This window comes from Leuresthes tenuis, unplaced genomic scaffold, assembly GCF_036924035.1.
Source record: "Leuresthes tenuis unplaced genomic scaffold, fLeuTen1.0.hap1 SCAF_13, whole genome shotgun sequence".
Lineage (NCBI taxonomy): Eukaryota > Metazoa > Chordata > Actinopteri > Atheriniformes > Atherinopsidae > Leuresthes > Leuresthes tenuis.
Genome location: NW_027325367.1, coordinates 12925865 through 12952592, shown reverse-complemented (window position 1 = coordinate 12952592; position 26728 = coordinate 12925865). Strand labels below are relative to the sequence as shown.

At 39.6% G+C, this 26728-nt stretch overlaps 1 protein-coding gene across 1 annotated transcript in view; it reads left to right on the top strand.

The window, feature by feature from the left end:
* The first annotated feature begins 9966 nt into the window (after positions 1-9966).
* The window catches only part of esrrgb (estrogen-related receptor gamma b), a 36330-nt gene continuing 19568 nt past the window's right edge, over positions 9967-26728 (top strand). The window contains exons 1-3 of the mRNA XM_072361989.1: positions 9967-10462; positions 19038-19453; positions 25488-25604. Coding sequence (XP_072218090.1) covers positions 10413-10462; positions 19038-19453; positions 25488-25604 — 583 coding nt within the window. The 5' untranslated portion in view covers positions 9967-10412. The remainder of the gene's footprint in view (positions 10463-19037; positions 19454-25487; positions 25605-26728) is intronic.

Below are 26728 nucleotides of genomic sequence, written 5' to 3'. Positions count from 1 at the left end.
TTGCAAGGCTGTGTAATTGCTAGGTTATGGAAGAAGGTGTACACTTATGTTTGGTAATCGTTGTAGTTCTCAAGTGCTCCTATCAGTCAGCACAGACAAAACTTTAAGGAACTGAGCAAATCTGTATGATATTGTCTTTTCTAACTGAGCAGATGATAAGTCAGTCATTCTAGCCTACATACATTTAAACAAGCACCTTGTGGGGGGGTGGCTTCAATGCTTGAGTGGGTTTGTGGTCATTATCATGTTGTGCTGTGGTTTGGTCTTCTCTGTAAGAGACGCCACTATTGATTTGCTTCATTTTTGTGTCTGGCTGCTGTCACTTAACCGTGGCATCTTGGTGTTGTGTAGGCACAGGTTGCCCATCTGCCAGCCTCTATAATAGAGTGCAACATGGAGCAAAATGGTTTTGTGTGTAAGCCATAAACTTTGTGTGAACTTGCACCACCCTCCTCTGCCATCAGACACTTAACACAGGGTAAAGTGAATTTTTCCCAAATATTCCTCTCACAGGACTCACAGAGGTGTCTGTATAACCTTTGTGTGTGTGAATTTAGAATTAGCTTTTCCAGACACATTTCACAATTCATGACTGTGCTGGCAGTTCTTATTAATGCTAGACCTCACATGCAATAGATTCAATTTTGAGCTGCATTTGCATGCATCTATAGGAAACTGTCTTATATAACTCAGAAGTGGAATTATAGGTAAATAATCAGTAATTAGCATTGTCATTGCTATGAAATACAAAAGAGAGATTAACTTAAAAAGATATATATATATAATGATTAAAAACAACCAACTCACACTGGTGAATTGAGACATTGATTCAGTTGAAGGAAACACCCTATGAAATGCTGAAATTATGTATTGATTTTCCTCCTGTCTTTCGCCCCAATGCCTCTGGGTAATTGCCTCTTTGCTGCTGCTACAGCTGAACTGAACCGTCAGGGTGTCTCAATGTCTCATGCCTGTTATGCAGACTCCCAGAAGTCAGCCTGGGTGACTTCATATTGCGTGTATGTGTCTCCAACAAAATCAGCTTGTGCACCACAGATGTAATGTATATTAACTGTTTGTGGGTGAAACATTAGAGTGACAGAGGGTAGACAATGAACAGTTTTATGCTGTAAAACTGGAATTGAATGTTGCTATGTGTACTACTAAGGATATTTATAAACGTATATATTATGCTGAAATGAAATTTTCAGAATTTCAGGCTTGAAAAATAGACCAAAAAAACCTAACAAATTGATACATTTGACCCAACTGTAATCTAAAATATCATATTGGACATTTCAGAAAGTTGTCTGAAATGATTGTCTCAACGCAGCTCATTGACTCGGAAAGTTACATTGTGATACTTTTTGGTTAAAAATTTTAACGATTTAGTTACACCCTTAAGTACAATTTGCAGGTCTCCAGTGAAGGGCGAGTCCCAGTAAAGCAAAACCACATTTAATGACTCACAACTTTGTTTTACTAAATTGTCAGTTCAGTCTTCTTCAGGACTGCAGATGATGGAGAGACTAAAACCAGCTCAGAGCATCAGATTTACGCTCAGTGGATTGAAGGGCCAAGTTAACAATCTCACATCATCGTTATTGTGGGATTAAATGTGCATATACTGGAGTTACATACAATAGAACAACAAAATTTCATGTTGTAAAGAGCCAGAACCCTGCCACAGAAATTAGAGCGTGGCACACCAGCTAAGAGAATGTAAGTTTCAGGAGTAACTCCAGTAAGTCGAAACTAGATGGATTGATTTTGTGCAGAGACATGGTGTTGAGAACTAAATCCACAGCTGGTGGCTAACCAAAGTATTTAATATCTATTGTGTGTGTTTTGGCATCTAAGCAGTTTAGTTCAGTTAAAAATAACTCAGTTGTGTTTGGCCTATAGTGTGGCTCATTTGAGTTGATCTGAGATCTGTAAATCAGCATCTTCACCATATGTCCCCAAGCGTATCGGAGCAGAGATCACTGCTCATTATTTCTGTAAACTTTATCCCTAAGTGTGGGCCCAGATATTTTTCAGAAGAGGCTCATTTTGGCTGCTTGTATTCTCACTTTATTGGTCACTTCCCACATCGCGTGCCCTTCGGAGAGAGCTAGAATATAGATCGAAAGGTAAAATTGGCAGCTTTGCCTTTTTCGTTCAGCTCTCTCTTTGCCATTGCACAGTGGAATAGCGCCACAACGATATATCCGTTTGTTCATCTTTCAAACTGTTCTACCTGAACGGTTGACAGACCCCTAGATCCTTAAACTCCTACACTTGCGGTAACAATTCAGATATCTTTACGCTTGATATAATGAACATCCATTATGAACAACCAAATGAGCAGCACTAGTGTGTCATACTGGAGCCAGGCCTTTCTGAGGGGCTTGTTGGCAAGTGCAAGCGGGGTCTGGACAGGCAAAGACCAAACGAGCTGCGTGGGATCACTCTCTTTTGGTCAGCCACTTGCGGGAGGTGATGTAAGGGTCGGGTTCATTGTGGGTTGAGCGGTGATCGGGCAGAGACTTTGGCAGTCCAATTCCTGTGTGGTGAAACTGTCTATATGGACATGCAACATACAAGGACACTGATATTCAAAACATGAGCCAGTATTTATATGAATGGGAACATAAGAATGGTGTGTTTATAGACTTTTGTTGAAAGCATATTGCTTCGTTGAATTTAATAACTCAGCACAACTAAGCATAAAACATTTTTACACTTTTCTTGTGTGGATGGAAATATTTAGCATCTTGTTAAATGTATTCATTCCTTCAAGGATATCTTTTTTTTTTTTTTCAAATTATCTGAGAATCATGTAAGAATATGTTCACCAAAATGTCTGCACCAAAAACAGATGTTCTTGAAGACAGATGTTACAACAGAAAGGATACGTTTGACCATTTCAATCTCCTTTACTAATGCGACGTAAAATCTTAGATCATATTTGTATTTTTTCTTTACGATATTGTAATTTACTACAATTTAATGGTCTCTTACCTATGAAATAACTTGCGTGTATCTCTCCGCTTTACAAACATGACCAGGGGTCCCTAGGTGAAACCTTAAAATAGTGATGTGTCGAAGGAAAACCACCTCACAGCTCCTGCTTGACAAGTGTCAGCTTTGGTGCCTCAGAAAGGTTTAATAACACAGACCTTTTCCTGAGACTTGGCACGATAAGGTCAGAAATATTTCTATATTTGTGTCACAGATGCTGATGAAGAATTTGCCACCTTGCCTTGAACTTGGCCAAAAAGAGTCTTTCTATGCTGAGGGTCTCGACTCAGGAAGCTTGACTGTTTTCTCAAAGTGGAGGACAATGAACAGTTTATGTGAAATGTCTTTTTTAGGACAATCGGTCTTGTGGGCTTCAGATAGATAAGAAGGCAAAGTGTTGATGACAGTCTAACCCGCAAGATCAACGAAACATGTTTTTCTCAATTTTCTTGTCTTATCTTTGGTCGAGAGAAGAAGGTTGTCCATCACCAAGTTTTAAGAGCACTCCTATGAAGGTGTCGTCAGGTGTGAATGTCATTCATTTGGAGGTTTGTTTTTAAGGTTACGCTGACAGTTTAAGGTTAATAAACGTTTTTAAACGGACACATCTCGCAGCATAATCAGGTAGCATAAGAATATCAGAAACAAGAAGGAATTAAAACTGATTCAAATTCCTTTGATGTGGCATTGTCTCACTCAGATGAAGAGAGAGCTGTGGTAAATTGCTCTGTGAATGTGGCTGCCGAAACCAATACTGTTTTCTTTGCTTTGCTAATTATTAATTACCCATCTCCATGCATATGTGTTTATTCCTAATTGTATTTGATGGATGAGTGGCAGCTTTGACACCTCATTAGACCAGATTAATTGAACGACACAATATTTATGTCTCGGCAATGACCAGTTATCCTACCATCTATCATTGAGATGATCTCACTGATTGAAAACCACTGGTCCGTGTAATCCTAATTATTTTGAATTAGAAAAGAATTTATAGCTTCTTGTGGCGTTTTTCTGTGATGATGGCAAATTGGAAACATTAAATGCATAACGAGGGAGAAAATGAGAGGAAGACACAATCATGGAATTAATGTGGGTGAATGTCTGAGAAGGGGGAAGGGCGCATTAAACAGAGGAGGTGCCTGTCTTGTGAACCCACGGCTTTCCATAGCACTGCTTAGCCTTAGACACAAACTCTTATGTCTTTTCAAGCTTCTGGCATAACATTTGTCTCTTTCTCATAATTCTGTAAGGTATTGCCCACAGGATGCCTATTTAGTGAAAGGCTTTTTTCACTTTTGACTAAACCTATTCTTCAACTCCCCATCCACTCACCTCCGAGTATGCTTCTGTGGAACATCTCGATCCATATTCGTGCCTTTTATTAAAAAGTTGGCTGAGTGAAAACATCTCTACTGAACTTCATATAACCCTCCACTAACTTCTGCAAAGCTTTGCCCCTCACGGGAGGAGCACAAACTAAAATCCAGCATTTGAGCTCATAGAGAAGCAACAAGGCCCAGAAGAGTGGAGCTTTTACTATCATACAGTATAAGAAAGCCTCGAGGAGCAGACTTCTTTCCCAGGTAGTGAGAACTTCCTCAAGCTTATTTTTCCACTTTTCAAGTTTCTAACACCATTAGCTGACTCCCTTGTGGTCTTGAAAGTGGTAGTGCTGATTGAATTAAGCTGTTCCCCTCTTTGAGACATTTTGACAAGCTTTCTTATACAGAAGTCAGTCAGTGCTGCGACTACACAGACCCGCAGCAGTGTGGACACACAGCACTCACACACACACATATTCAGATACGTATGCACATATCCACATGTGCATATATGATACACACAAAGATGTGCACACATATACAGGTAAAAACTAAATCTGTCAAACCATCTGAAGTAGAAATCTGCTGACCAGAATCTTTCAATGGGATACTGACCAAAGACATTCTTAGAAGCTGCTATGTAATGTCATTTACACCATACTATTTTAATCAATTTAACTGGCCTTTTTGATACACTTGGCTCAAACCGTTCTTTCTCATTTTAAAAATAGGACAAATGGTCTTTTAAAATCAGCTGGGGAGGAGTTTAATCTCATTGAATGGAGCCATAGCCAGACGTTTAGCTCCACACAGTGTAGAATACAAGATTATACCAGCCTGATATAGCCCTTCCACCACCCGTTTATTTTTATCCTCTATTAAGGCAACGATATCCTTAAAGGCTGCCAAAATTATCCTGTAAAAATGCTGACTGGTAAATATGAAAGGTTCCAGGCGGGTCTAGTAAGCAATCTGTGCGCATGGTGGAGCAATGTGACTGCTGTGCTTGCTATACCAACAGGGGTGACCCCAGTTGGTTGGAGAGGTGAGACTAAATGAAAGTCATCCCTGGTTCTTAGGGGAGCCAAGTCTGGAATACCATGCCTCTCTTCAATATGAGATTTAATGCTGCTTTGCATGCATTTTTGTTTTGTCATTTTTAATTGGATGATTTCTCAGTAGCTAAAATAATGTTAAGATCACTGTTAACCAGTTTCTTTCTTCCACGAATGACTCCCTACCTCAGTATTTTGATAATTCTATTCACCCATGGTGTAACATCTCCTTTTATTTTCGGAAGAAAGAGGACGATTTTCCTTATCAAACACGCTGTAAGCCATTTGAAAAAGAAAGTTTTGTACCAAACTTAACTGTTCCTCAGAGTGAAGTTGGTAACTGAAGAGTTAGTGCTGCTGTGTGGCTGAGTCCAACTGGCTCTAAAGTCAGATGTTAATGATAAGATTTACAAATGAACAGGTTTACTATCATACATTATGCATATTTTTATACACCTCCAAAAAGCCTCATGTTTTGTCTCATCAGTCTGTCAAGCAGATGTCAAAACCATCCGTGTAAAGTTACCTTCTTCTGTGTGGGCGAGCTGTTTTATCTGCAGGGTCTAGATGCAGCAAGCTTGCTATATACGCACAACCGTCATAAAGCTCTAAAAAGCTGACACCACGAGAGCCCTTTTTGCCAGCTGCCATATTGGAATGAACTTGAGATGAATGTATTGATCCTGTTCCTGGATGGCAATGACACCACCTGGCTTCACTTTAAAGGTGACTCCACCCAGACCCTCGTGTGTTATACGGTTGACGTGGACGAGGATTTGACTCGTGTCAAGGAGCTATTTAAAGTTAGGGCATGGGCGTACAATTGATTTTGTTTATATTTGATGTGATTAAACAGAGCGGAGGCTGTTAGCTGTTGCTGGAATCACAATCATGGCTTTTAGTGGAGTTACACAGGTTAGAGAAATGCCCTCAAGATAATATATGCCATTTGGTGATTATATTTAACCACAGTGACTGAAAACATTCTCATAATGAGCAATGCACTGAGACCAGTTCTGATAGTGTTGGGACACAAATACCGTAAGCAAGAAATTGTCAATAACATTAAGATAACATTACCATAAAGTTTTTTCTGCACTGCAAAGCTTAATTAAAGATGGTTCATTTGGGCATCCAGGTATCATCATCTCATATGACTATAACTGTTGCACAATCTGAAAACATCAGTTATGGGGAATCTGTATTTTGAGCATGAGGCATAAAATAATATGAAAAGGGAACTTAAAAACTATTCAGTTGGCATAATTTCACATAAAATACATGACACGCTCTGCCTGTTGCTCTGTATCTGTTGTATCACCCACAATATTGTAAATGATCAAAGGTGGAGTGACCGCTTAGATGTTTAACTCCACGATGCAGAGTGACGGACAAAAATATATCCACTCACAATGCAACCAGCAGGCATTCCCTTCTCTCATTGTGTGAGTCCGGCTCTCTCAATCAAGACATCGCAGCCCCACCGCAAGCCTCTGATTAACACCACCGCTCTTGTAGCTTTGTTTTAAGTCTCCTCGGTTAAATGAGAAATTAAGAGGCAAGAGATAGAGGCTAATAGCATTTATTAACCCAGCTTGAGCTTGCTGCGCTCTTCCACCAGCCCCGTCTAGTCCTGGTGGCTCCGCCAGCGTAGCCAAGAGGGGGGAGTGGAACATAACAAAAGCCAACAAATGCACCCAGCTGATTAATGGAGCCCTGTGGCTATAGCAATTATCCCTCTCCACACTCAGCCAGCAGATGAGCCAAACAAGTGTGCGGCTGCGAGAGGGAAATGTGCAAATGATGGATTTGTGGCACTCTTCTTTAGTGAGCTGCGTGTAGGTAGCTGGATAAAGACAGGTTTGTTGATTTGGTTGACTGCGGAGGTGAAGTTCTGTGTTTGAAACTGATATTTACAAAAGAAAAAGTAAAGAAAAAAAGAGTGTAACTGACAATTTATTTTGCCATAAAATATATGATGTTGCTATATTACTGTATCAGATTTATAATACCAATTACTGACAAAATCCATGCTAAAGAAAATGACTTTTTGATTCAATGCTTTTCCCATACAGCTTGATTGTTTTCCATTTCACTGATTTTTTTATTAATTGTCAGTAATTTGACTACAGCAGCTGTTGATTAAGGGTCATGTGATGCGTTTGTTATAACCGCCATGGCAGCTACATGAGTACTACTTGCTAAAATTGAAGTATGAGTCAAATAAATCATGGTAACTTCCATCACAAATGGAAGTAAGGAAGCAGTTTTGGATGTTTTATGTCATTATTGTGTTTCCTACTTCCATTGCTTCATTCTTAGATTGTTGTTGTGTTTTTGTTAGGAAATAAACCGTTACATCATGATGGGAGAAACAACGGAGTTATATATGTTTGTGAGATTTTGTTTGTCGCCGTTGTTTAAAGCTGTTGCAGTTGTCACAAACTGAATCTACAGCTCACAGTCGGGAAGAAAGACAGCACAGCCACACGGTAGTTTTAAAGAGGTCAGGAGGACACACAAAAAACAAAACACTTTGCTCATGAATAAGGAATTTAATTACATATAAGCAGTGCGACAGGGCGATTGTGTCCCACAGCCCAACACAATATGTAATTACTATTTATTGACACATATAACGATTGGTTCTTTTTATACATTTTACCAACAAGCTGATGATTGCACAGGCAGTTCAGTCTCAGTGTTTCTGACCTGGTTTTTGTTTTCTGAGGTTTGATATGTGCATACAATACTTTTGTTTGGAAAAAAAGAAAACCCAAACTGCATTGTTTAGCTCTTTTCTGCTGAATTAAATCTGGATTCTGGCATTTAGAGACACTTGAAACAGGGAATAATGTATTAAATATATATATATATATATATATCAATGTGAATCATTAACATGAAAAGAAAAACTGTGGCAAATGTATATACTACTGCCTTTATATGCGCCATAGATGCTGCCCGGACTTTTAAAAAAAAATAATAATAAAACCTCTGAAAATCATTTCTTACTTAAATACAGACTTAATGTTTGGATTACTGTTTCTTCGTTTGGCGAGAACACGATGGTGGGATTACAGGCTCAATAGATTTACTGTCAGATGCCCATCTCCCCACCCTATTGAAATAGGCTGGCTTAGCGGAAGCGGGGCAGATGAAGCTCAATTGTACGTATGACTACCAACACAAAATTTAACCATGAAAACTTTAGGCAGTAAATCTTTGAATTTTCACTTTGAATATATTCAGACAAATGAAACTCAAGTTTTAAAATATTAATGAACCAAATTAGCAGCCCAATCTTTAGGTACTTTCACATGAATGAAATTTAGCAAAGAAAATAATCTGGAAAAAGAAGGGGAAACGGCACATATTTTTGATACAATTAAGATCCGCTCCATTGTCCAACCCTGATGTAAAATCATACATGTCATCTAAACATAAGTTCTTCTTCAGTCTTTTTCTCTGCAAACATAAAAACATAAACACATCTCCTTTATTGATTATGTCTGGATGTCTTAATCAGATCAGTAGGATTATCCTGCTTTTCCTCTGCAGGAAAGTACATTAAATGCCAAAATATTGATCAAAACTGTAATTGAGAATGCACAGCTCCATCATTAAAGCAATCGGCCTTTGGTCGTATGACTCTGATATGGAGTGACATGAAAAGAAAACGTTCTAATTTATAATTCCTTTTTATTTAAAAGACGGCAGGGAAACAGAGTCTGTCCTGAGGCTTCTGGCGACACAGCAACGTTGTGATCAATAAAAGCGTGTGATGGGTTTTGCATCGATCAGGAAAATGTGGGTTGATGAAGTGGGTTGAAGGTGGGTGGCGGGGCGTTGGGTTTTCCTCTGATGGCTGCAGCATTTCACAGACGTTGTGAAGATCCACTCAAACTTCTCTGTTGTCGTCATCATTAGTAGTGTTCCTGCTGAGGTCATTATCACTCTTTGGTTTCTTGCGTCCTGTCTCAGTCAGGATTGGTTGTTCCCTTCCCTTCGCAGCGTTATTGGTGAACTGCTGTGGGAAGCAGCTGTCATTACTTTAAAGGAGGGCAGACTGTGGAAAAGCCAGATCCACGGTGAAGAGGATAAAAGACTAAAGGGAACAGTTTAGCTCCATAAGCTGGCACTGAGCCCTTTAAAGCACCGTAAACAGACCTGTAAATCACCCTCAGTGAACGTGCTGCCACTCCTGCTTTTTGCCAATTCCTGCTGACCTCTTCTGTTTACCTCTGTAGTGTGTAAAAACAGGCAAGACTTCAAAGAATCTATCTATCTATTTATCTATCTATCTATCTATCCTTATATCTTTGGGGGGTGGGGCTGGTGGGGGCTACCTGTGTCTCTGTTATGCAGTTCTCCCTTGTGAATGGACGCCGACTAGTTGCCCATTAGCCCATCTCATCTCTGTAATCTTTCATCCCCATTGGCCGCTTGCAGGACAGCCTCCCTGAGTTCCACCAATGGCAGCTGCTCCATATGCAGCAAACCCCTCCCACCTTGTCTTAAAGAGTCCCCTTGACTTCAATGGAGACTCAATCCCCTCACTGACTTACTCGGCCAGGGTGCGCTCACACCGCTGCAGCTCTCCATCCATCTGGCTCTTATCTTTTTATTGTCTCTCAATCTTCCCCGCACTCTTTTCATCTTCTTTCTTCACACTTCCTTCCCCTCTGCTTTCATTTCTCTGTCTCTTTTCGCACTCTCCTCTCTCTGTGCCAGCTCTCTTCCGCTCCTCATCTGTACTCCTGAGCCTGAGCAGGCAGAACCTGTGCAGACTGGAGTTTGTTGGGCTGAAGAAGAAGGTTTCCTTCTTCTTTTTTTCTTTTTCTATTCTGTGTGCGTTGAACAGAGGAGGGAAGAAAGACACCACCCAGGAACAGTTGATCATCATTTCACGAAGATATGTGGAGACTTAGGAACTGATCTCCTCCTGCAGCTTTTCTCTAGCTGTTTATCTCTCTCTTTTTTATTTTTATTTTTTTATTGCAATACCTGGAATGCTTAACGGGAACTGATGGATGTTTCCGAACTGTGCATCCCTGACCCTCTCTGCTACCACAACCAGTACGTGCTTCTTTTCACTCTTTTTTTTTTTGCCTAGTTTTGTATCTGTACTTTTTCTGATTTAGGTGATGGAATCATGTATTCCTTTGTAGCAAGAAAGAAAGAAATACTCTCAAGTAAACCATTTCAAAAGATCAGGAGCTCCTAATATGCTGTGTTCTGTATGGGACACCCGAGCTCAGTAGAGCCAGTAGAGCTGCATCAGCGAAGTCTGTAGGTCTGTTGCCCCAGAGCTGTCCTGCTCCACATCAGGATCCAGGGTTAAACGTCTGCAGCCATATAGAATACTGTTTTTACTACTTTGTAGCAGCAGCTCATGTTTTAGGATGAATAAAACTGCCTTTACAGCTACACCGTTTATGTGAGAATGTTTGTTCTTATGAGAAATATTAGTGCGCATTTCAGAGGTAAGACAACTGTCTGTGTTTTGGATAAAGCCTTAATAGTTGGCCCCTTTTTTTTTTAATTTGTGGGTTAAGAGTAAATCAGCCCAGTCGAAGAAAACCGATAGGGAGAAATTAATCAGCTTTATAGTGGAGATTAAGTGGTGCATTTAAAAGTGTAGGGATCAAGCAGCTTGTTTTACAGTAATTGAAAAAGAAGTTAAAGGAGCTCTCAAATCTGGTAGTGAGCACCGGCCTTTACTGTTGCTGAACTCTTTGAATACCCAGGCAAAAGTTCTTCTTACAACCAAATATGAATGAGACGGGGAAACCATGCAGTGGAATCCTCTTAATGTTAAGCTTTGAAATGGGATTAGAAAGTTTTAACCTGCTAAGCACTGTTTACAGCATTGTCATTATGGATGTTTAGACCCCTGCAAGACTAAAAGAGTAGCAATTTCTGTACTGTTAAACAACTGTAATCAGCATATAGTGTAAACTGTACTAGAGCTAACCCCCCAAATAGATCTAAGCAGCAAAGAAACTTTAACAAGACATCAGCTGGAATTTGTTTTCAAAGATGACAAAGTGTTGTTCTCTTCAAAGGCATCTGCTTATTTTAGAGCTGTTCTTTTTTTCTCTTGTATAAGAAAAGCAGATATTTATTTCTTTTTTGTTCTTTGCAGTGATCTCTTTGCACGTCATAAAAACATATTTAATTAATTTTTATACTTATTTCTTCGGTTGATCTGAAATCCCAAATTACACTAGAGTAATAAAAGGGGGCAGTGTGTACGGTGCTTTTAAATGGTAAAGATAAATGTTCGAGAACGTAAATACATTTAATGCAAATCAGTACAATCATATCTTAAACACAGCTGTTCATAGAGTCAGTTGTTTTAATGCCTCACGGTACACAGATCTCAGTTAAAAATATATCTGCTACATGATGTATTATAAACTTTGTTATCCAATATCATAATTATTTTTTTCAAACAGAACTATCCAATTAAAACTATTTTTCTCTTCTTTTAATCACTTTAAAAAAAACACGAATGGCAGAATCAAAACTGACCTCCAGTGACCGTGGGTCAGTGTATGTGTCTGTTTCTTAACTGGCACGCACCTACACACATAAACTACGTACATATGCGTGTGAGTATTTTTGCAGAGTGTGATCATGCATACGTGCATATTTAAAGATTTTGAAGTTTACAAATGGTCTGTTAGGTCACATTTGATCAGGCTGCATTCCTCATACTGACATAACCCGAAAAACTCACACCTTTATATATTTGTTTCTCTTGAAGCTGCATTTTCTGGAGGATTAAATTAAACTTAACTCTTTTGTCTTGACATTTCTCTGGTTATTCATTTTATCCAACATTTTACCTCTAGGAAATAGATGTGTTGCCACTGCTCATGTGCAAGTCGACTGACCTAAAATGTGTGTGATTAGTGACAAATAAAGCTGGGCTTAGAAAGGTTTGGCTTTTTGAAATGCTACAAAACCCTTTGAGAAGTTTTGTCAGGGCCACCTGCTTGCCAGAGGTGAGACTTATGATGACAGTCCAGCTGTAACGCTGTTCGTCTCTGTTAGAAAAGCAACCACATTCCTCTACCAGTGGGCTAATCTTGATTACATCACCTGATTTAATCTCAATCAAATTCCCTCATTAAAAACATTTTGTTACTTCTTTTACTCGTTGTGATAAATTTGATTTAGTGTGTAATCAAATTAAAAGTGTTTTGCAGATGTAGCTGTGGCTTAAAGAAAAAAAGCGGAATTAAACTTTGTAATGGTATCAAAATGACCCCCCCCCACACACACACACACACACACACACACACTTTCTCCACACTTTTTTTTCAAAGTCAAAATTTTGAGGAGAGCTGCAGTCCGCTTCCTACTTTAAACTGTTTCTGCAATCTTTTCTTGTGGAAGGCTCCTCGTTTTAAAGCCTCATAATAGAAATTTCACACATTCACAGAGAATAAACAAATTATTTTGCTGTTGTAAATGTTTAGCAAGAAATAATTTATGATTAGCCTGGACAGTTTTGACAAAGGCATCACCTCACTTTGATCCAATAAATTACATATATGTTTTTCTCCTTCCACCTGCTGTTCACATAGGTGCCCTTCACAAGCAAGCAAACAGGAATGCATAGGCGGTTAAATGTATGCACACGCACACGGACACAATCATTGACACACATATGTGCACGTACAAACGGATTAGACCAAAGAATCGCACACTGACCTGGGATCTAATTTTAGCAGTACCATACATGGAAACACCTGACTGTGTCTGTTAAGAGAAACACATCTTCCTATCATGTGTTTCATCTGCGTTCATCACGCCAATTTAAATGGTCATAAGGCACAGCGCTTATAGTTGACCTGGGAAATGTTCACGTTAATCTGAGTAATTAATGTTGAAAGAACGAAAAGATCAAAAATAAACACCGTGGTGAAGCCATTAAGTTTTCTCCCCACTTAACAGCACATACAATGTGCAGTTTTTAAATTTGTATAACAGGAAATTAAATCGCAGCAGATTTATGAAATATTTTTCGACAGCTGCCTGTTGCTGTGAGGCAGTGAATTCAGGTACTGCAAATATGCAAGAACTGGAGGTATTCGCCTGCTGAAATGTTGTGGCATGACATAAAAACCAAAATGATAATGTTAATAATAAGTACAGAAGGAAGTCGTGTTGTTATATTTAGTTTTATTTTAAACTGCGTCTGCTACAGACATTATTTCGAAACAAATTTATAAGGTTTTATTTATGACAATTCTGTCTTCTGTGTGTTGTGAAAAACAGTTATCTCCATGTTGTAAATTGAATTTTAATTGTGTTCAAAGCAAACAGTGAAAGCCAGTGCATTCAGGGTGCACTTTATCACTTTGGGGAATGGATAAGGTTCCCAGCCACTTCTGCATAAAACATAACACGATCAGGGTTCAGCTTTGTGCCAAAATGTATGAAAAGGATCAAAACTTTTCTTCGGGTGCGGGATGTGATCAATCCCAGCTTTGTTTCATAGTTGGCCAGTTTGGCCGGAAAAATTAAACCCAAAAGAGTCCACTGATGGATTGGGGGAGCAGGTGGTTGAAAAGTATTGTGTTGCATTCGCATAGGCGAGCAAAAGAAGACTTCTCTTTTTTGCGCTTGCAGTTGAGCAATAATTTTGAGAAACAAAAACCGTTCTCAACCTGAAAACTTGCTGGTGTATTTTTTGTTATGTTTATTAACGGCTCTTCTATTAGAGGATACAGCCAAGCTCTACTGGTTCAGCGTGAGAGGCAAAATAACTTCATAACATCTCGTGATCCCCCTTGATATTGTCATGTCCTTTAGGAAGCCTGTCAAGGGCTCTGAATTCATGAGGCTGTAGATGGATACTTTTTTTCCCACAGGCTCCTCACTCAAAACACAAAACTGTCTTTTATGTGCTCAGCACTGAGCGTAAGCCACAGAGAGGACTTTTGAGACGGAGTTTGTTTTATTGATCTAATGAAATTAACACACGCAGAGAAGAAGCGGTGCGTCTAATCATGGAGTGTGGGTCAGGCAGCATGTTTAATTTAATAGGCCTCATCGTAGCTTCGCAAGGTCTCACATTGTGAACTTAATTCCTCTTCACCACGTTAATTTGCATTGTGTCAATTGACCGAAGCGCTTACTGTATCAGCTTGAGTCTCACTTGAAATTCAGCCCATGCCCTAATACCATTAGGCAAATGCAAAGTTGTGTCATTTACACATTTGTGGGGGGGGGGGGGTAGAGCAAGAGGGAGGGGGTGTGGAAGAAAAGCCAATTTGTGCCGAACAAGACTGGCTTGTGATTATCAGTGGATGTTATTACTGTGGAGAAGCAGACGTTTGAAGGTTATGTTTCTGAGCAGTAATTGAAATGCAAAATAACATTAGGATCGATGGCCATCTCTGTTTATTTATGAAATCAATATCGTAACTGTCCCTCATGAGTCCTCCTGTGATTCCCAATGACGGCTTAAGTCTCCGCTCGTTTATTCTTTCTCCCCGTAACCTCCTTCTTCTGTCTCTTTTTAAAAGGCAGTTAGGGGTGTGTTTGACTTTGCAGAGAGAGCAATTTCCTAGAGGTGGTGGATGTGTATGTAGATGGGGGTTGATACTCCAGGTAAGGAGACATCATCCATGTGGGAAATCTATGCAATCTCTCCTCGTGGCAGTGACATTGAGGAGGCCATATGCTGGGAGTTTTGTGTATGATGAGTATGACTTATTTGTGTTTGTATGTGTGTTTGTGTGTGTGTGTGTGTGTGTGCATGTGTGTGTGTATGTGTGTGTCAGGGAGACAGAGAATATAAAACAAAGTATATCAGTGCAGTATAAACATACCATTCCACTGTGACTTAATCAACCTACAGCTGTAACTTTTAATCGTGTCCCACAGCCTTCTTCAGCTATCACATTCTTTGCAAGGGGAGCTTCCATTTGGATTGAATGCAGCTGAGATCTGATATAGTCCTGAAATGAAATCCCCGAATCTGAACTTTAACGCCATTGAAACGTCGTTATCCCATGACTGTCCTCAGTAAACTGTTTTGATAGCAGATTGTTTTGGCATTTTAAACACAAAGGTGAAAACTCATCTCTCAAATTAAAAAGTAGTTGGATTTTTTTTCTTTCTTTTTCTTTCTTTCACCGTTTTCCAAACAATTAAAGCATGGGATTAACTGATTAATCAACAATCAGTAGATAAATCAATATCTTCATTTTCACAGAAAGAAACCTTGTTTTGGAGAGAAACATGGAATTCTCACAAAGCCAAATTGAATACATAAAATCTAAACTAAAGCTTACAAAAATGTAGGGAATAACATTAACAAAATGTAATATCAGAGTTGATATACAGCAAATTCTGCTTTTTTCTTTTCATTTTATCTATGACAGACTAAAGAGTGGCAGAGCCTTGGTACATTTGTAGGTTTACACAGCTAGTAAGCACAATTTTAAATGTGATATTTAGGTTTAAGAGCATTTGCACTTGACTGAAGCTGCACAGGATGTGGCACAAGATCAAAGATTAAAGCTCAGATTTTGAATATCACAGCTGATTCTTGTGATTTATTTGTCTCTTTTGTAAAGATTTTTCAATTACAGGTTTTGCTTCAGCTTGTGACTCATTTGCATTTAAAAACACACACATTTTTGATGACCTTCATTTGTGCCAATGCTATGTTGCCCACGTGTTGTTGTTTGTACTTAACATTTGGATGACACGAGCCACCCCATTTTCCCTCTCGCATGACCATTCATTTCCCAGACACCGCGGCCACGGACTAACAGTGTAATCTATGTGTCAGGCAGGAAGGGGCACTCCGTTTAAAGCTGATAGAGTTTGCCCCAAACAAGGACAGCCTATCATAGAAAGATTAATGAACTAATTTCATGCATGGCTCCTTGCCTCTGTCCTTCTCTGCTTCCATGTTCGACTGTGTGTTCAGCACAGTGATTTACGCTGTGTTGCTTGCTACAAGCTTAACCTGAAGCTTAACAATAATATTTCCCTTCAGTGGGAAAATACATAATAAAAAATGGAGAATCCTTCAAGAACAACATTAAGTCATTGTGAAGAACTGCCTTGAATGTGTATTCTGTTTCATTTTTTTTATTTTTATTTAAGGTATAAATCTACTGGGTTGAAATTTGGAGACTGGATAACAAATCTCACGGAAAAGAGGTGGATGGATTCTGGATTTATGATGGGAAGCTGGGGATCTGCAGCTTTGCCAGCATGAGGAGGAGAGCCAAAATACACACATACACATGAAAACATTTGAGATTTTAAGCTGCTCTGTTGGGGCATTTTTGCGCCCATCACACTGGCTCCAAAACCACAAAAAGGCAGTTGTCACTGATTTGGGCATGCACCATGTTCCTGTCATGTTAAACACTCTGGGCGGGTGGTTGTTGCCGTGTGGCGGACAGACTGAAACCTGTTCTGCTGCTCTGAGACGTCCACTGTGGGACCGTCTCACAGCCGCAGAACAGAAAAGGCAGGTGACCTTCACGTCTGTCTGATGAGTCTTGCTTGTCTGCTCCGTTTGTACTATTTTTCTGCGCAGCGGAGCAAACACTAACCCATTAGATATTAGGTGCAATGCGTTTGAGTGTGTGTGTGTGTGCCTTGCCAAGGGAGTGGGACAGGTTGAGGAGAGTCAGGCTGTTCTCAGAGTACACTATGTCTCTTTATAATAAGAGGGGGAAAACCAAATTATAAAACTATGAAGCTATTTCTGTCTGTGCGAATTGGTGGTTCGTGCCATTATTTCATTTGGACAGATTTGAAAGTACCCATTAGAAATTTCCATTAAACCTAACAAAAAAACATCTCCCCAGCGTTGCTGTGTGCTAAGTGTGGAGTGAACTACTTTTTACATATGCCACAATGTACTATTCCATTGGGAATCCCCCTATCTGGCTGTGATGATGTATTAACTGTTACCACGCCGCTCTCACCACTTCCCTCAGACAGAAGAAAATATACTTTCCAACTGAATCTAGCGCATGCTGATTTGCAACAAGGTTTAACATGAGTCCTGTGAATCTTCTATAAACCACAATGGCCTCGCACTGAAGACTGACATAATGTTGTATCTCTCCATCTCTCACAATGTTAACAGTCTTGACTGATTAAAAATGCATAAGGAATGTCTGGGACCTGTAAGAGGAGGGTTTGTTTTTTTCATGCCTCTTCCTCAACAGGAAGGAAGCAGGGGATCAATAGATCTGATCTGGGCTCAGGGCTAGAGGCTATCTCCTCCACCGTCCTTCCATCCGCTACCCGTTAACAGTTAAAAGAGGAGTTTGTGTTGTCTTTCTGACTTTATATAAGTGGACAGAAGCAAAAGGTGGGGAAATGTGTCCCAAAACACAACTCCGAATATCAAAAAGTGGAAGCTCCTGGCAACGAAAAGGCAAAAAAAAAAAAAGTTTGGATGAATCTAACCAGTATTACCCTGCTGTTAGTTTCAGACATTCTTGACATTTCTCTGTACCACTCTCAGCCAGTATCTACGACTCATAGGGCCTGATGTTGTGTAAGATCGACAGCAACTGTGACAGACAGAGCCAGCAGTTCTAACTCAGACCCAGGCCTAATTTCATGCTTTGTTGAAGAGAATATTATTGAATGTTCCGCAAGTACAGCAACATAGAGAGGCTTTACTGCCTCAAAGACAAATTGCTGTCTACCGGTTGCAGTGGTAGTTATTGTAAGTTACCCAGCATACACAGAGCTACTTTAAGCAAAATGCATAATTGATTTTGAAAGTTATGCTTTAAAACAGAACTTGTACCTCAAAAAGTTCCCTTTCTATGATATTACTGAGAGTTTTCCAGAAGTTCGACAACACTAGAGAGGCCTTTAGGAATAGTGTGTTTGTTTGTGCAGAAATACACCCCTTTTTTAAAAATGTGCCTTCCCAGGTTAGCACCTCTTGCCCAGCCAACTGTAACCCAGCACCATCGACTGGCAAAATAACCGGGACTATCGATTGGGTCATGTATTACCCATGAACTTCCATATGCTGAGTGTAACACCTCTCTTCGTCCATTAACAGCCTTCTGAAGTTTCATTCAATCATTCATTTACTTCTGGCAGCTGACCAATTGTAGGCATTGTTTGCAAGATGTATGGAGCATCTGTTGACATGGTCGTTAGTTACCATTTTCCCTGAGAGGAATAGGCTCCTGCAGTATATCACTTGGCATTCCAGCACATTAATGGTTGCGTCTGTAACGTAATCTATCAAACTCAGAAGAACCAGCTGATGAATTTCTCTCGGGATGACAGGGCAATGATGGTTGAAAGCACCACATCAATGGGGATAATTTCATTTGTACTACATTTTACTGATGCATGTTTACCTCTGTTATCGGAGCAATTCTTTGCATGCAAGATAAAAAATGCCTAATTTTTTATAAGAATGAAGCTGTGAATAAGCTTTCTGTTGTATAGAAAGACTACATTAGCCAAAAGAGGTTAAGAAAAGTGGATGACACAAGCAGTATCTCTTCTCAGCTCCTTAGAATGGAGCAGTTCTGAAAAAGACCAAATAATAATGAACTGTTTGACACTACATGAACAGTATCACTCTGAACTGAATGCCACTCTGCTTTTGTGTGTGTGTCTCCAGGCTGCTATCAAGAATGCCCTCTGACGACCGACACCTATCCTCCAGCTGTGGTTCTTACGTCAAAACTGAGCCTTCCAGTCCTTCCTCCTCGCTTGTGGACACTGGCAGTCACCACAGTCCCAGCGGCAACTCAGACGCTAGCGGCGGCTACATTAACGGCAGCAGTGGACGCTCACACGCCTTGGACTCCCCACCAATGTTCAACCCAGGCATGCTTGGGGGTGGCAGCGCCTGCTTACGACGCTATGAAGAATGCTCCGGCAGCATGGCAGATGACTCGCCAATCAAATGCGAGTACATGCTCAATGCCATTCCTAAGAGGCTGTGCCTGGTGTGTGGCGACATTGCCTCAGGGTACCACTACGGTGTGGCCTCCTGTGAGGCCTGCAAAGCCTTTTTCAAAAGGACGATACAAGGTACTTCTTACATTCTCTTTGAACTTTTACAGAGCTGATTCCGGAAGTCTATAAAATTCTGCTCTCTTTAGTTTCCCGGGTGGTGGTATATTTTTATGTAAAGGCACTAATACAACAACCTAAAAATACAATTGAATTCCAATGCCTAAAGCCTAAATCCAAATCCCCAAAATGTGCCCAAAGAATCCAAAAGTCAGCACACAGAAAGGCAAACTGTGCTCATATGACCTATAAGCAGCACTTCACTATTGATGATAGAGTTGGAGCTAATTTAGCTATATTACACAAAGTTGCTCAGTTAAGGAATTAAAAATTCAGGGATTGTGCTCCTGTCATCGGATTAACTGTTAAAAGGGGAGGCTGTAGTTTAGGAGGTGAAGCATTTAGCTTTCAGTCAGGGCGTTGGTGGTTCGATTCCTAACTTTCCCAATACACATATTGTTGTATCCATGGGAAAAATGCTAAACCTCACATTCAGAAAAAAAAATCATCATGTTATTCTTCTAACTTTTGAAATATATGTTAACATGATATTTAAATCTAAATCGCACAGAATTAAGTTCTCAAAGACACACCAACACCCAGACAATGAGGTGGGTTGAATGACTCCTGCATGTATACACTCAATGAGACTCAAAAGTGATTTTGAGTCTGTCCAATTCACCGCTTGACAACGGTAATAATTTACGATTGATTTATTCAGCTGTACATTTTTTTTTTTTTTAACTAATCAGCATTCTTTCATTTCTGACACAGACTGGGCTACATTTTGAACCAAAAGAAAAAACATCTGATCAGGCGATATATCTCAAATCTCTTACGCAGCTGCTAAAAACTTACAGGAAACTGAAAATTACTTACATGCCCCAAACTAGAAACACGATTTCTTGCAAAGGAAAATATGATTTCTCTTTTTGTTTCTTTTATAAGTTGTCCTTAAAAAAAAAGTTTGAAAACCTGGTTTCATAGTAGTTCTTGACCAAAGTAGTGAAAGTAAATGCATAAAAACAGAACCACAAACAACATGAAAAGAAGAATATTCTGTTAAAACTTATTTTAATATTAATAAGTGAATAAAGTTAAGGTAATTCAGAACTTAAATGTACACAAAGCAAGTGTAGTCCTTTTCCATCATGATTTTATGTAGATTTTATTAGCTTTACCATGACAGTTGTGACAGCAGGGAAATCACATTGACCAGATGAGGAGCTCATTGTCATGTGTACCTCGTCTTCATCAGTGCTGCCATCCAACCCGCTGCTCTTATGGGACTAATATGGTGTAGCGATTACGAGTGTCTACAGCAGGCACTAGGCCCAGACTGTAAATCCGTCCTGGGCTGTGATTTTAATGTCTTTGCATGTGAATCATACATCTGGCATCAACTCTGCCATGTGTGGGATATATTCCAGTAATCATTGGGGCAGAGGTAGTGTGCCACAAACTGAGATCCAGATATTTGACTTTTATTTGCAGCATTTTGGTCTTGGTGCGTAAAGTCAGGCTGCAGCTGCAGGTGTCTTCTTCTTCATTGTTACCCTGTTTAATCGTATTGTTGGAAATCAAAAACCGTGACAGGATTAGTGCAGACGAAGATTTGATGAAAATTGTTACTTCACGTAATCGTCGGGGTGAAGCTCTTCACCGCACTCTCTAATCTCTTTTTGTGTTTCTTTATCATGTAGCTGTTGAACACCAAACATATAGAAACAGTAAGTAAACTGATAGATATATTTTTCACAACAAATTCTGACTTTTTCACATACTGACACTTAATTAGGAGACTTATTAATAACGTTTTAACACTCCGGGTACATTTGTAGCATCTTAATCATTTTCTTGCTCTCTAATTAACTGCCAAAATCAACATCTAATAAAAGGATAAATCCTGCTTTAGTTTAAAGCAGGAACAACCACTACTTCTGCAGAAACCCTCTCGTCCACTTTTTTGGATTAACACAAAGAGGAGTCGTAAAGCAGCAATTACACTAAAACCATTTTTTACACATGAACACTGGAGATTTTCAGGAACAAGTGCAGACAGTCTGATCTGGATTAGGCTCCTTGTCATGTTGATATGAGTTCTGCATGTCCCTGTATGTATCCACAATGGTGAGAAACAAGCAGACAGCAGCATACAGATCAGCGGAAAAGACAAACTCTCACCAGCATGCATACACACACACACACACACAGCAGCAGCAGCAGCAGCAAACGCTCCAGAATATTTGCTGAAGTGTTCGTATTTTGAGCCAAAATTTTACCACGGTGCTGGATGTAAAATCTTGACAAGAAGTCAAGAAGAATTTCAGGATTTCAATGCGTGTTTGAAAGCACCTTAAGAGAAAACATTGGCATTAGTGTCATTGTGTCAGCTTCAGATACTGAGGGGCATCTGCTGAAGTCCGCTCATAGAAAAATGATGATTAAACTGATACCCTGTGAATTGAAAAACGATTGGAAGGGTCCTGACCAAGCATCCATTTTGGCGAGATTCTTCTTGTTAACCACATTTATCTTTCTTACACTCCTGTACATTTCTAAATACAAATACACAGACAGCAACGGCAACTTTATCTCAAACTTTGATATGAGAGAAAACATTTTTAAAGGCTTTTCATATTGACTTTAAAATTTGTGTTTATATACTTTTTGGGTAGCTCTTCTACGGCTTAACTCTTTATTGTGATAATGACATATAGCCAGTTTAAGAAATCTGAAAGCACAAAAAAAATTACTTTCAATGTCATTATTTGATTCACATATAGTAGTTTGGGCTCTGTTTTTTTAACAGTTAAAAAACAGAATATGTTTCATTCTGGTCTGCAACACATTAAGGATTGTAAATAACTAATTTGTGAATTTGTGTCCTTCTTCTTTTTCTTCATCTTCCTTGCACTCTCCTTTGTGGAGGACAGGCCTGTAATGAGCTTAATCTGTCCGTCATTCGTCCTGAGCCACGGGAGTTTCAGTCAATAACAATCAGTGTTGGGTGACTGTAATTAAGAGTCAGGCATTTCATTGGGAGAAAGTAAAGAAAAAAGGAGATCGGGAGGTGTGGATCTGTTCTTTGCCCCCAGGCCCCTGCAGTCGTTACGCTTGGGGAAGGAGGTGGGGGCCAATTAGAAGCTCAGGCACGTGTAGCCGGGGCAATAACAGAGGAAGGGGACAGAGTGAAAGCGGTATGGTGAGGAGTCCTCTAAATAAAGGCAGAGGGACAAGGGACATGGTCAGTCACAGAATGGAGAAGCCACTTTAATGGAATGGTAATCAGAAAGGGGGGTCCCGGCCTCGGTAAAGGAGGAGGACAAGGAGAGGTCCAGCTAGAGTGGAGATGAGTGCGTGGATAATAGCATGGCATAATAATATATCAAAATTTAGAGAGAAAATAAGAGAGGTTAAGGAAGGATATTAGAGTGGTTGAAATGTCCTTTGAGAAATAAAGGTGGACACAAGACCTGATTAACTAAGAAGGCATGCCGACAGTGAGCTTTTAGAGATAGGCAATTTTAGTCTATAGAGGACCCCCAGTGCAACCACCCACCCACACTACACACAAACACTTAATGAATGCCCAAACAAGCATACACAGAGATTATTTCAATTCAGGTAAAAAAAAAAAGATTTCTTCCAAAAGAAAATGTAATTACCGCGTTATCTTTTTCAACAAGCAACACTAAAAACGATTACCCGCGCCATAATCCAAATTCCAGTTTTAACCAGTTTCAAGTGTGTACGCTCGCACTAAAACCCAGTAACTTTTCTCACTCTGATGTGGAAATTTGTGACTGTACACACTAGATGGTACACACACAAGGTTTGGTTTAAAACAGCCTTCTAAAACCTGCCAGTTTGCTGGAAAACTTCCTCTGCCTCTGTAGAAACTAGAAGCATGAAATAAAAAGCTATATGAGAGGTTAAACCTTCAGCTTTTATTGTACATTACTGAATTTGTGTTAATGTTTATCAATATGATATTTCAATTTAAATAGAATTTGAATGAGGTGAAATGTCGCTGCAGGTCATTAAGGGTTGAATAAAGTACGATATTAGTGTCTTAACCTTGATGTTAATATAAAGTAATGCTACACAATCCAGAGCACAAACAACGGATATTGGTGACACAGCCTGAGGAAGATATTAAGAAAAATAGAAAATACATTTAGTGTCTTTTTTGTAATTGACTAATGTCCATCAATACACATACTGAGTCATTTCCTGCTAGTACTTAACATTAAATTGTTACAGGTTTCCAAATTAAGTGTATACAATACACAAGTACTGTGTCGTATCTGTCATGGTGTTTCGTTATCACCGTGTACATTCAGCCGTTGCAGTACAATAGTGGTTGATAGATGTGAGTTCTTCAAACGCTGCTGCCCACACCGCTTACGGAACGGGATGGTTGGGACTGATGGTTGATTTTACAAAGCTGATATCCAGTTTTAAAGGTATTTCATTTCAAGGTTGTTTATCATTTATTTCACACTGTTCTGTCTGCAGTGTCTCTGTTTGCTTGAGTAGTTCTGTGAACTTATTGAAAAAAAAAAGTGTCAAAGCTCTTTTAAAGTCCATAACTATGAAATAAACATACTTCCACGGCAGTTTCTCTGACAAGTCGCCTGCACGGCACGTTGGTGCTTATTTTCTTCTCTCTTTTTTTTCTCATAAACAATCTGTCAATCCCAATTATTACGTTTCACATTTGATCAGCTGACCAAATTAATTGTTGTATCACTAGTGAACATGACTATACATTGAAAGTTTCAATGCTTCATATATATATATATATATATATATATATATATATATATATATATATATATATATATATATAAATTAACAAATACAAGTTCATTTTCTATTTGCTTAAATGATAAGTATTGTGTATTACAAGGTGCATACAATTAGTTTCTTCTTTCTGGTATACAATGTGCGCTACCACACATGAGTGCTGCAATGCACTTTATTTTCCTTCTGCTAATGCCTCTCAGTTTAACAGACTTTGCCTACCCTGAATTCAACCGCAATCTCTGCCAACATCCTGGCATGGTGCCCTGGGCCCCTAACTGTGCCTGTGACCCCACTGGCACCATCGATGCCAAGGATCCTGACAAATGTTGGCACCTTCTCCTTGACCAACGGGGGTTGTGCACGTGTGTGTGTGTGTGCAGAGGAGTTAGGGGGGGTCTGGCAGATCTGCAGCAGACAACACCTGGTTTGCTGTTTTTAGGCACCATTAATACATCGCTGGGCTTACGGGGCCTTGTTTAAACATTCAATCATGGGATGTGGGTGCTTTGGAGAGAGGATTTGTCATGGGATTCTGGGGGTCGTGTCAGCTTTTGAAGGGAGTGCATAATGGTTCAGAAGAAAATTTAAAAAAGAAAGAAAGAAAGAAAAGTTGACCGGAATCTGGTGAGAAAGACAGGCAGCAGATTCAATATGTCTGCGTTTCTGTCTGTTTTTGGATCCGAGTGATTAAATTGCATGGGAAATATTTCCATAGTGAGCCAGCAGCCGTCACGACAGACTTGAATAATACATTGAGCTTGGCTACATGATATGGGTGCCTTAGATCACCCAGTCTAACAGCAGCTCCTGGTCTTTACTGGAGGACATTGTGCAGAGTGGAGGGTGAGATTTCCCATCATCCTTTGAATGAAGAAGGATGGGCTGAAAAGGGTCACAGTGAGCATCGGGGAGAGGAGCTCTGCATTAATGAAGCTAATTTATCTGCGGATCAAAATGGTAGTGGGACTCCTGGGTGGGGAGGTGCTTTTTACATGTCCCATCAAAATGCCACTAAACCCTCCTCTCCTTCAGGGATGTCACAAAAGGTCACCTTGGGACAGGTGTGTCTGTGTGTGTATGCGCACATGTGATTGTGGCTTTAATTGTCTTTCTGCGCCTGTTGTTTATCGCTTGTGATTTGATCTCCTTTTCTACGCATTTCAAAACAAATTATTCCTAATTGCTGATGCATATCTTTCAGGTACACAGAATAATGAACTCATGTTCTGATCTTCCACAGGGAATATCGAGTACAGCTGTCCGGCCACCAACGAATGTGAGATCACCAAGAGGAGACGAAAGTCCTGCCAGGCCTGCCGCTTCATGAAATGTCTTAAAGTTGGCATGTTGAAAGAAGGTGAGTAGGTTTTTTTTTTGTTATATTTGTCATATCCAGAAGCTACACAATCAGTGAGTAAACTGATCAACAGACGACATTGCTTACAGAACTTGGGTCAATAATTAAGAAAAAGTTGCACAACTGATCTGATTTGTGTTTTTTTTTTTTGTTTGGAAGTGATCTGGGCACGTATGAAAACTGAGGTATTTCTCACCATTTTGCTCATTGTATGGATAGAGTTGGTGATAATTGCGTTCTTTTTTAGTGAGATCCTAATACTAGTTGCTAATCTCAGAAAGTAAAGAAAATAACAACTTAAAACTTCTCAAAATGGTAAAACTCAAATTTTCTGATGTCTGAGTATTTAATTCCCTTCTACTGCACCTAATATGTCCTCTAAAATGTCTTTGGTACGGTCAAGACGTCATGATAAAGCTAAAAGCAAATGTGTTTTTAGCTCCTGAAGTATTGATTAACTCAAAACATAATATATTATAAAAATATAATCAGACATAATCAGAATAAACATTTAAAAAAACTTTTCATGGCTGTGGGCTACAGGAATTATCAAATTTTAATGCTGGCCTTGGAGAGACACCGGTGACATCATGCACAAGCTTTACTTTCTTCTCCTCACACCACAGAGTTTGGGTGCACTTAGTTTAGGCCGGTTGGAGGAAAGCTGCTGAGTTGGATGTTCTTACTAAGACTGACTGAAATGTGTAACAGTACTCTTGAAAAGCGTACAGGCCATTCCCCCAAGACTTTCCTCTCCCCTGGGCTCTGGGTGTCTCTCTCTTTCTCCCGCTATGTCTGAGTCTGCCTCCCTTCCCCTCTCCTGCCTGGCGTATTGATCCACTAAATGCTTTCCGAACATGCCGGCTTACTTCCTGCACGTGTTGTTTTTCCTCCGATGCGAGACCTCTGGGAGTACAGACAGAAAATGTTGCTGAGAGATTTTCATTTTCTTTTCTTTTTTTTCTTTCTTTTTTTAATGAGAAGATGATTTTTTTGTGCATTTAGCTACAAGAATAATGTCTTCGTCTGTTATTTTTATTATTATCAAGGTATTATCAAACCTTGAGATCAGAATTTGGGCATCCTTTCTGACTTTCATGCAGCCAGACCTTAAAAATTCCTTA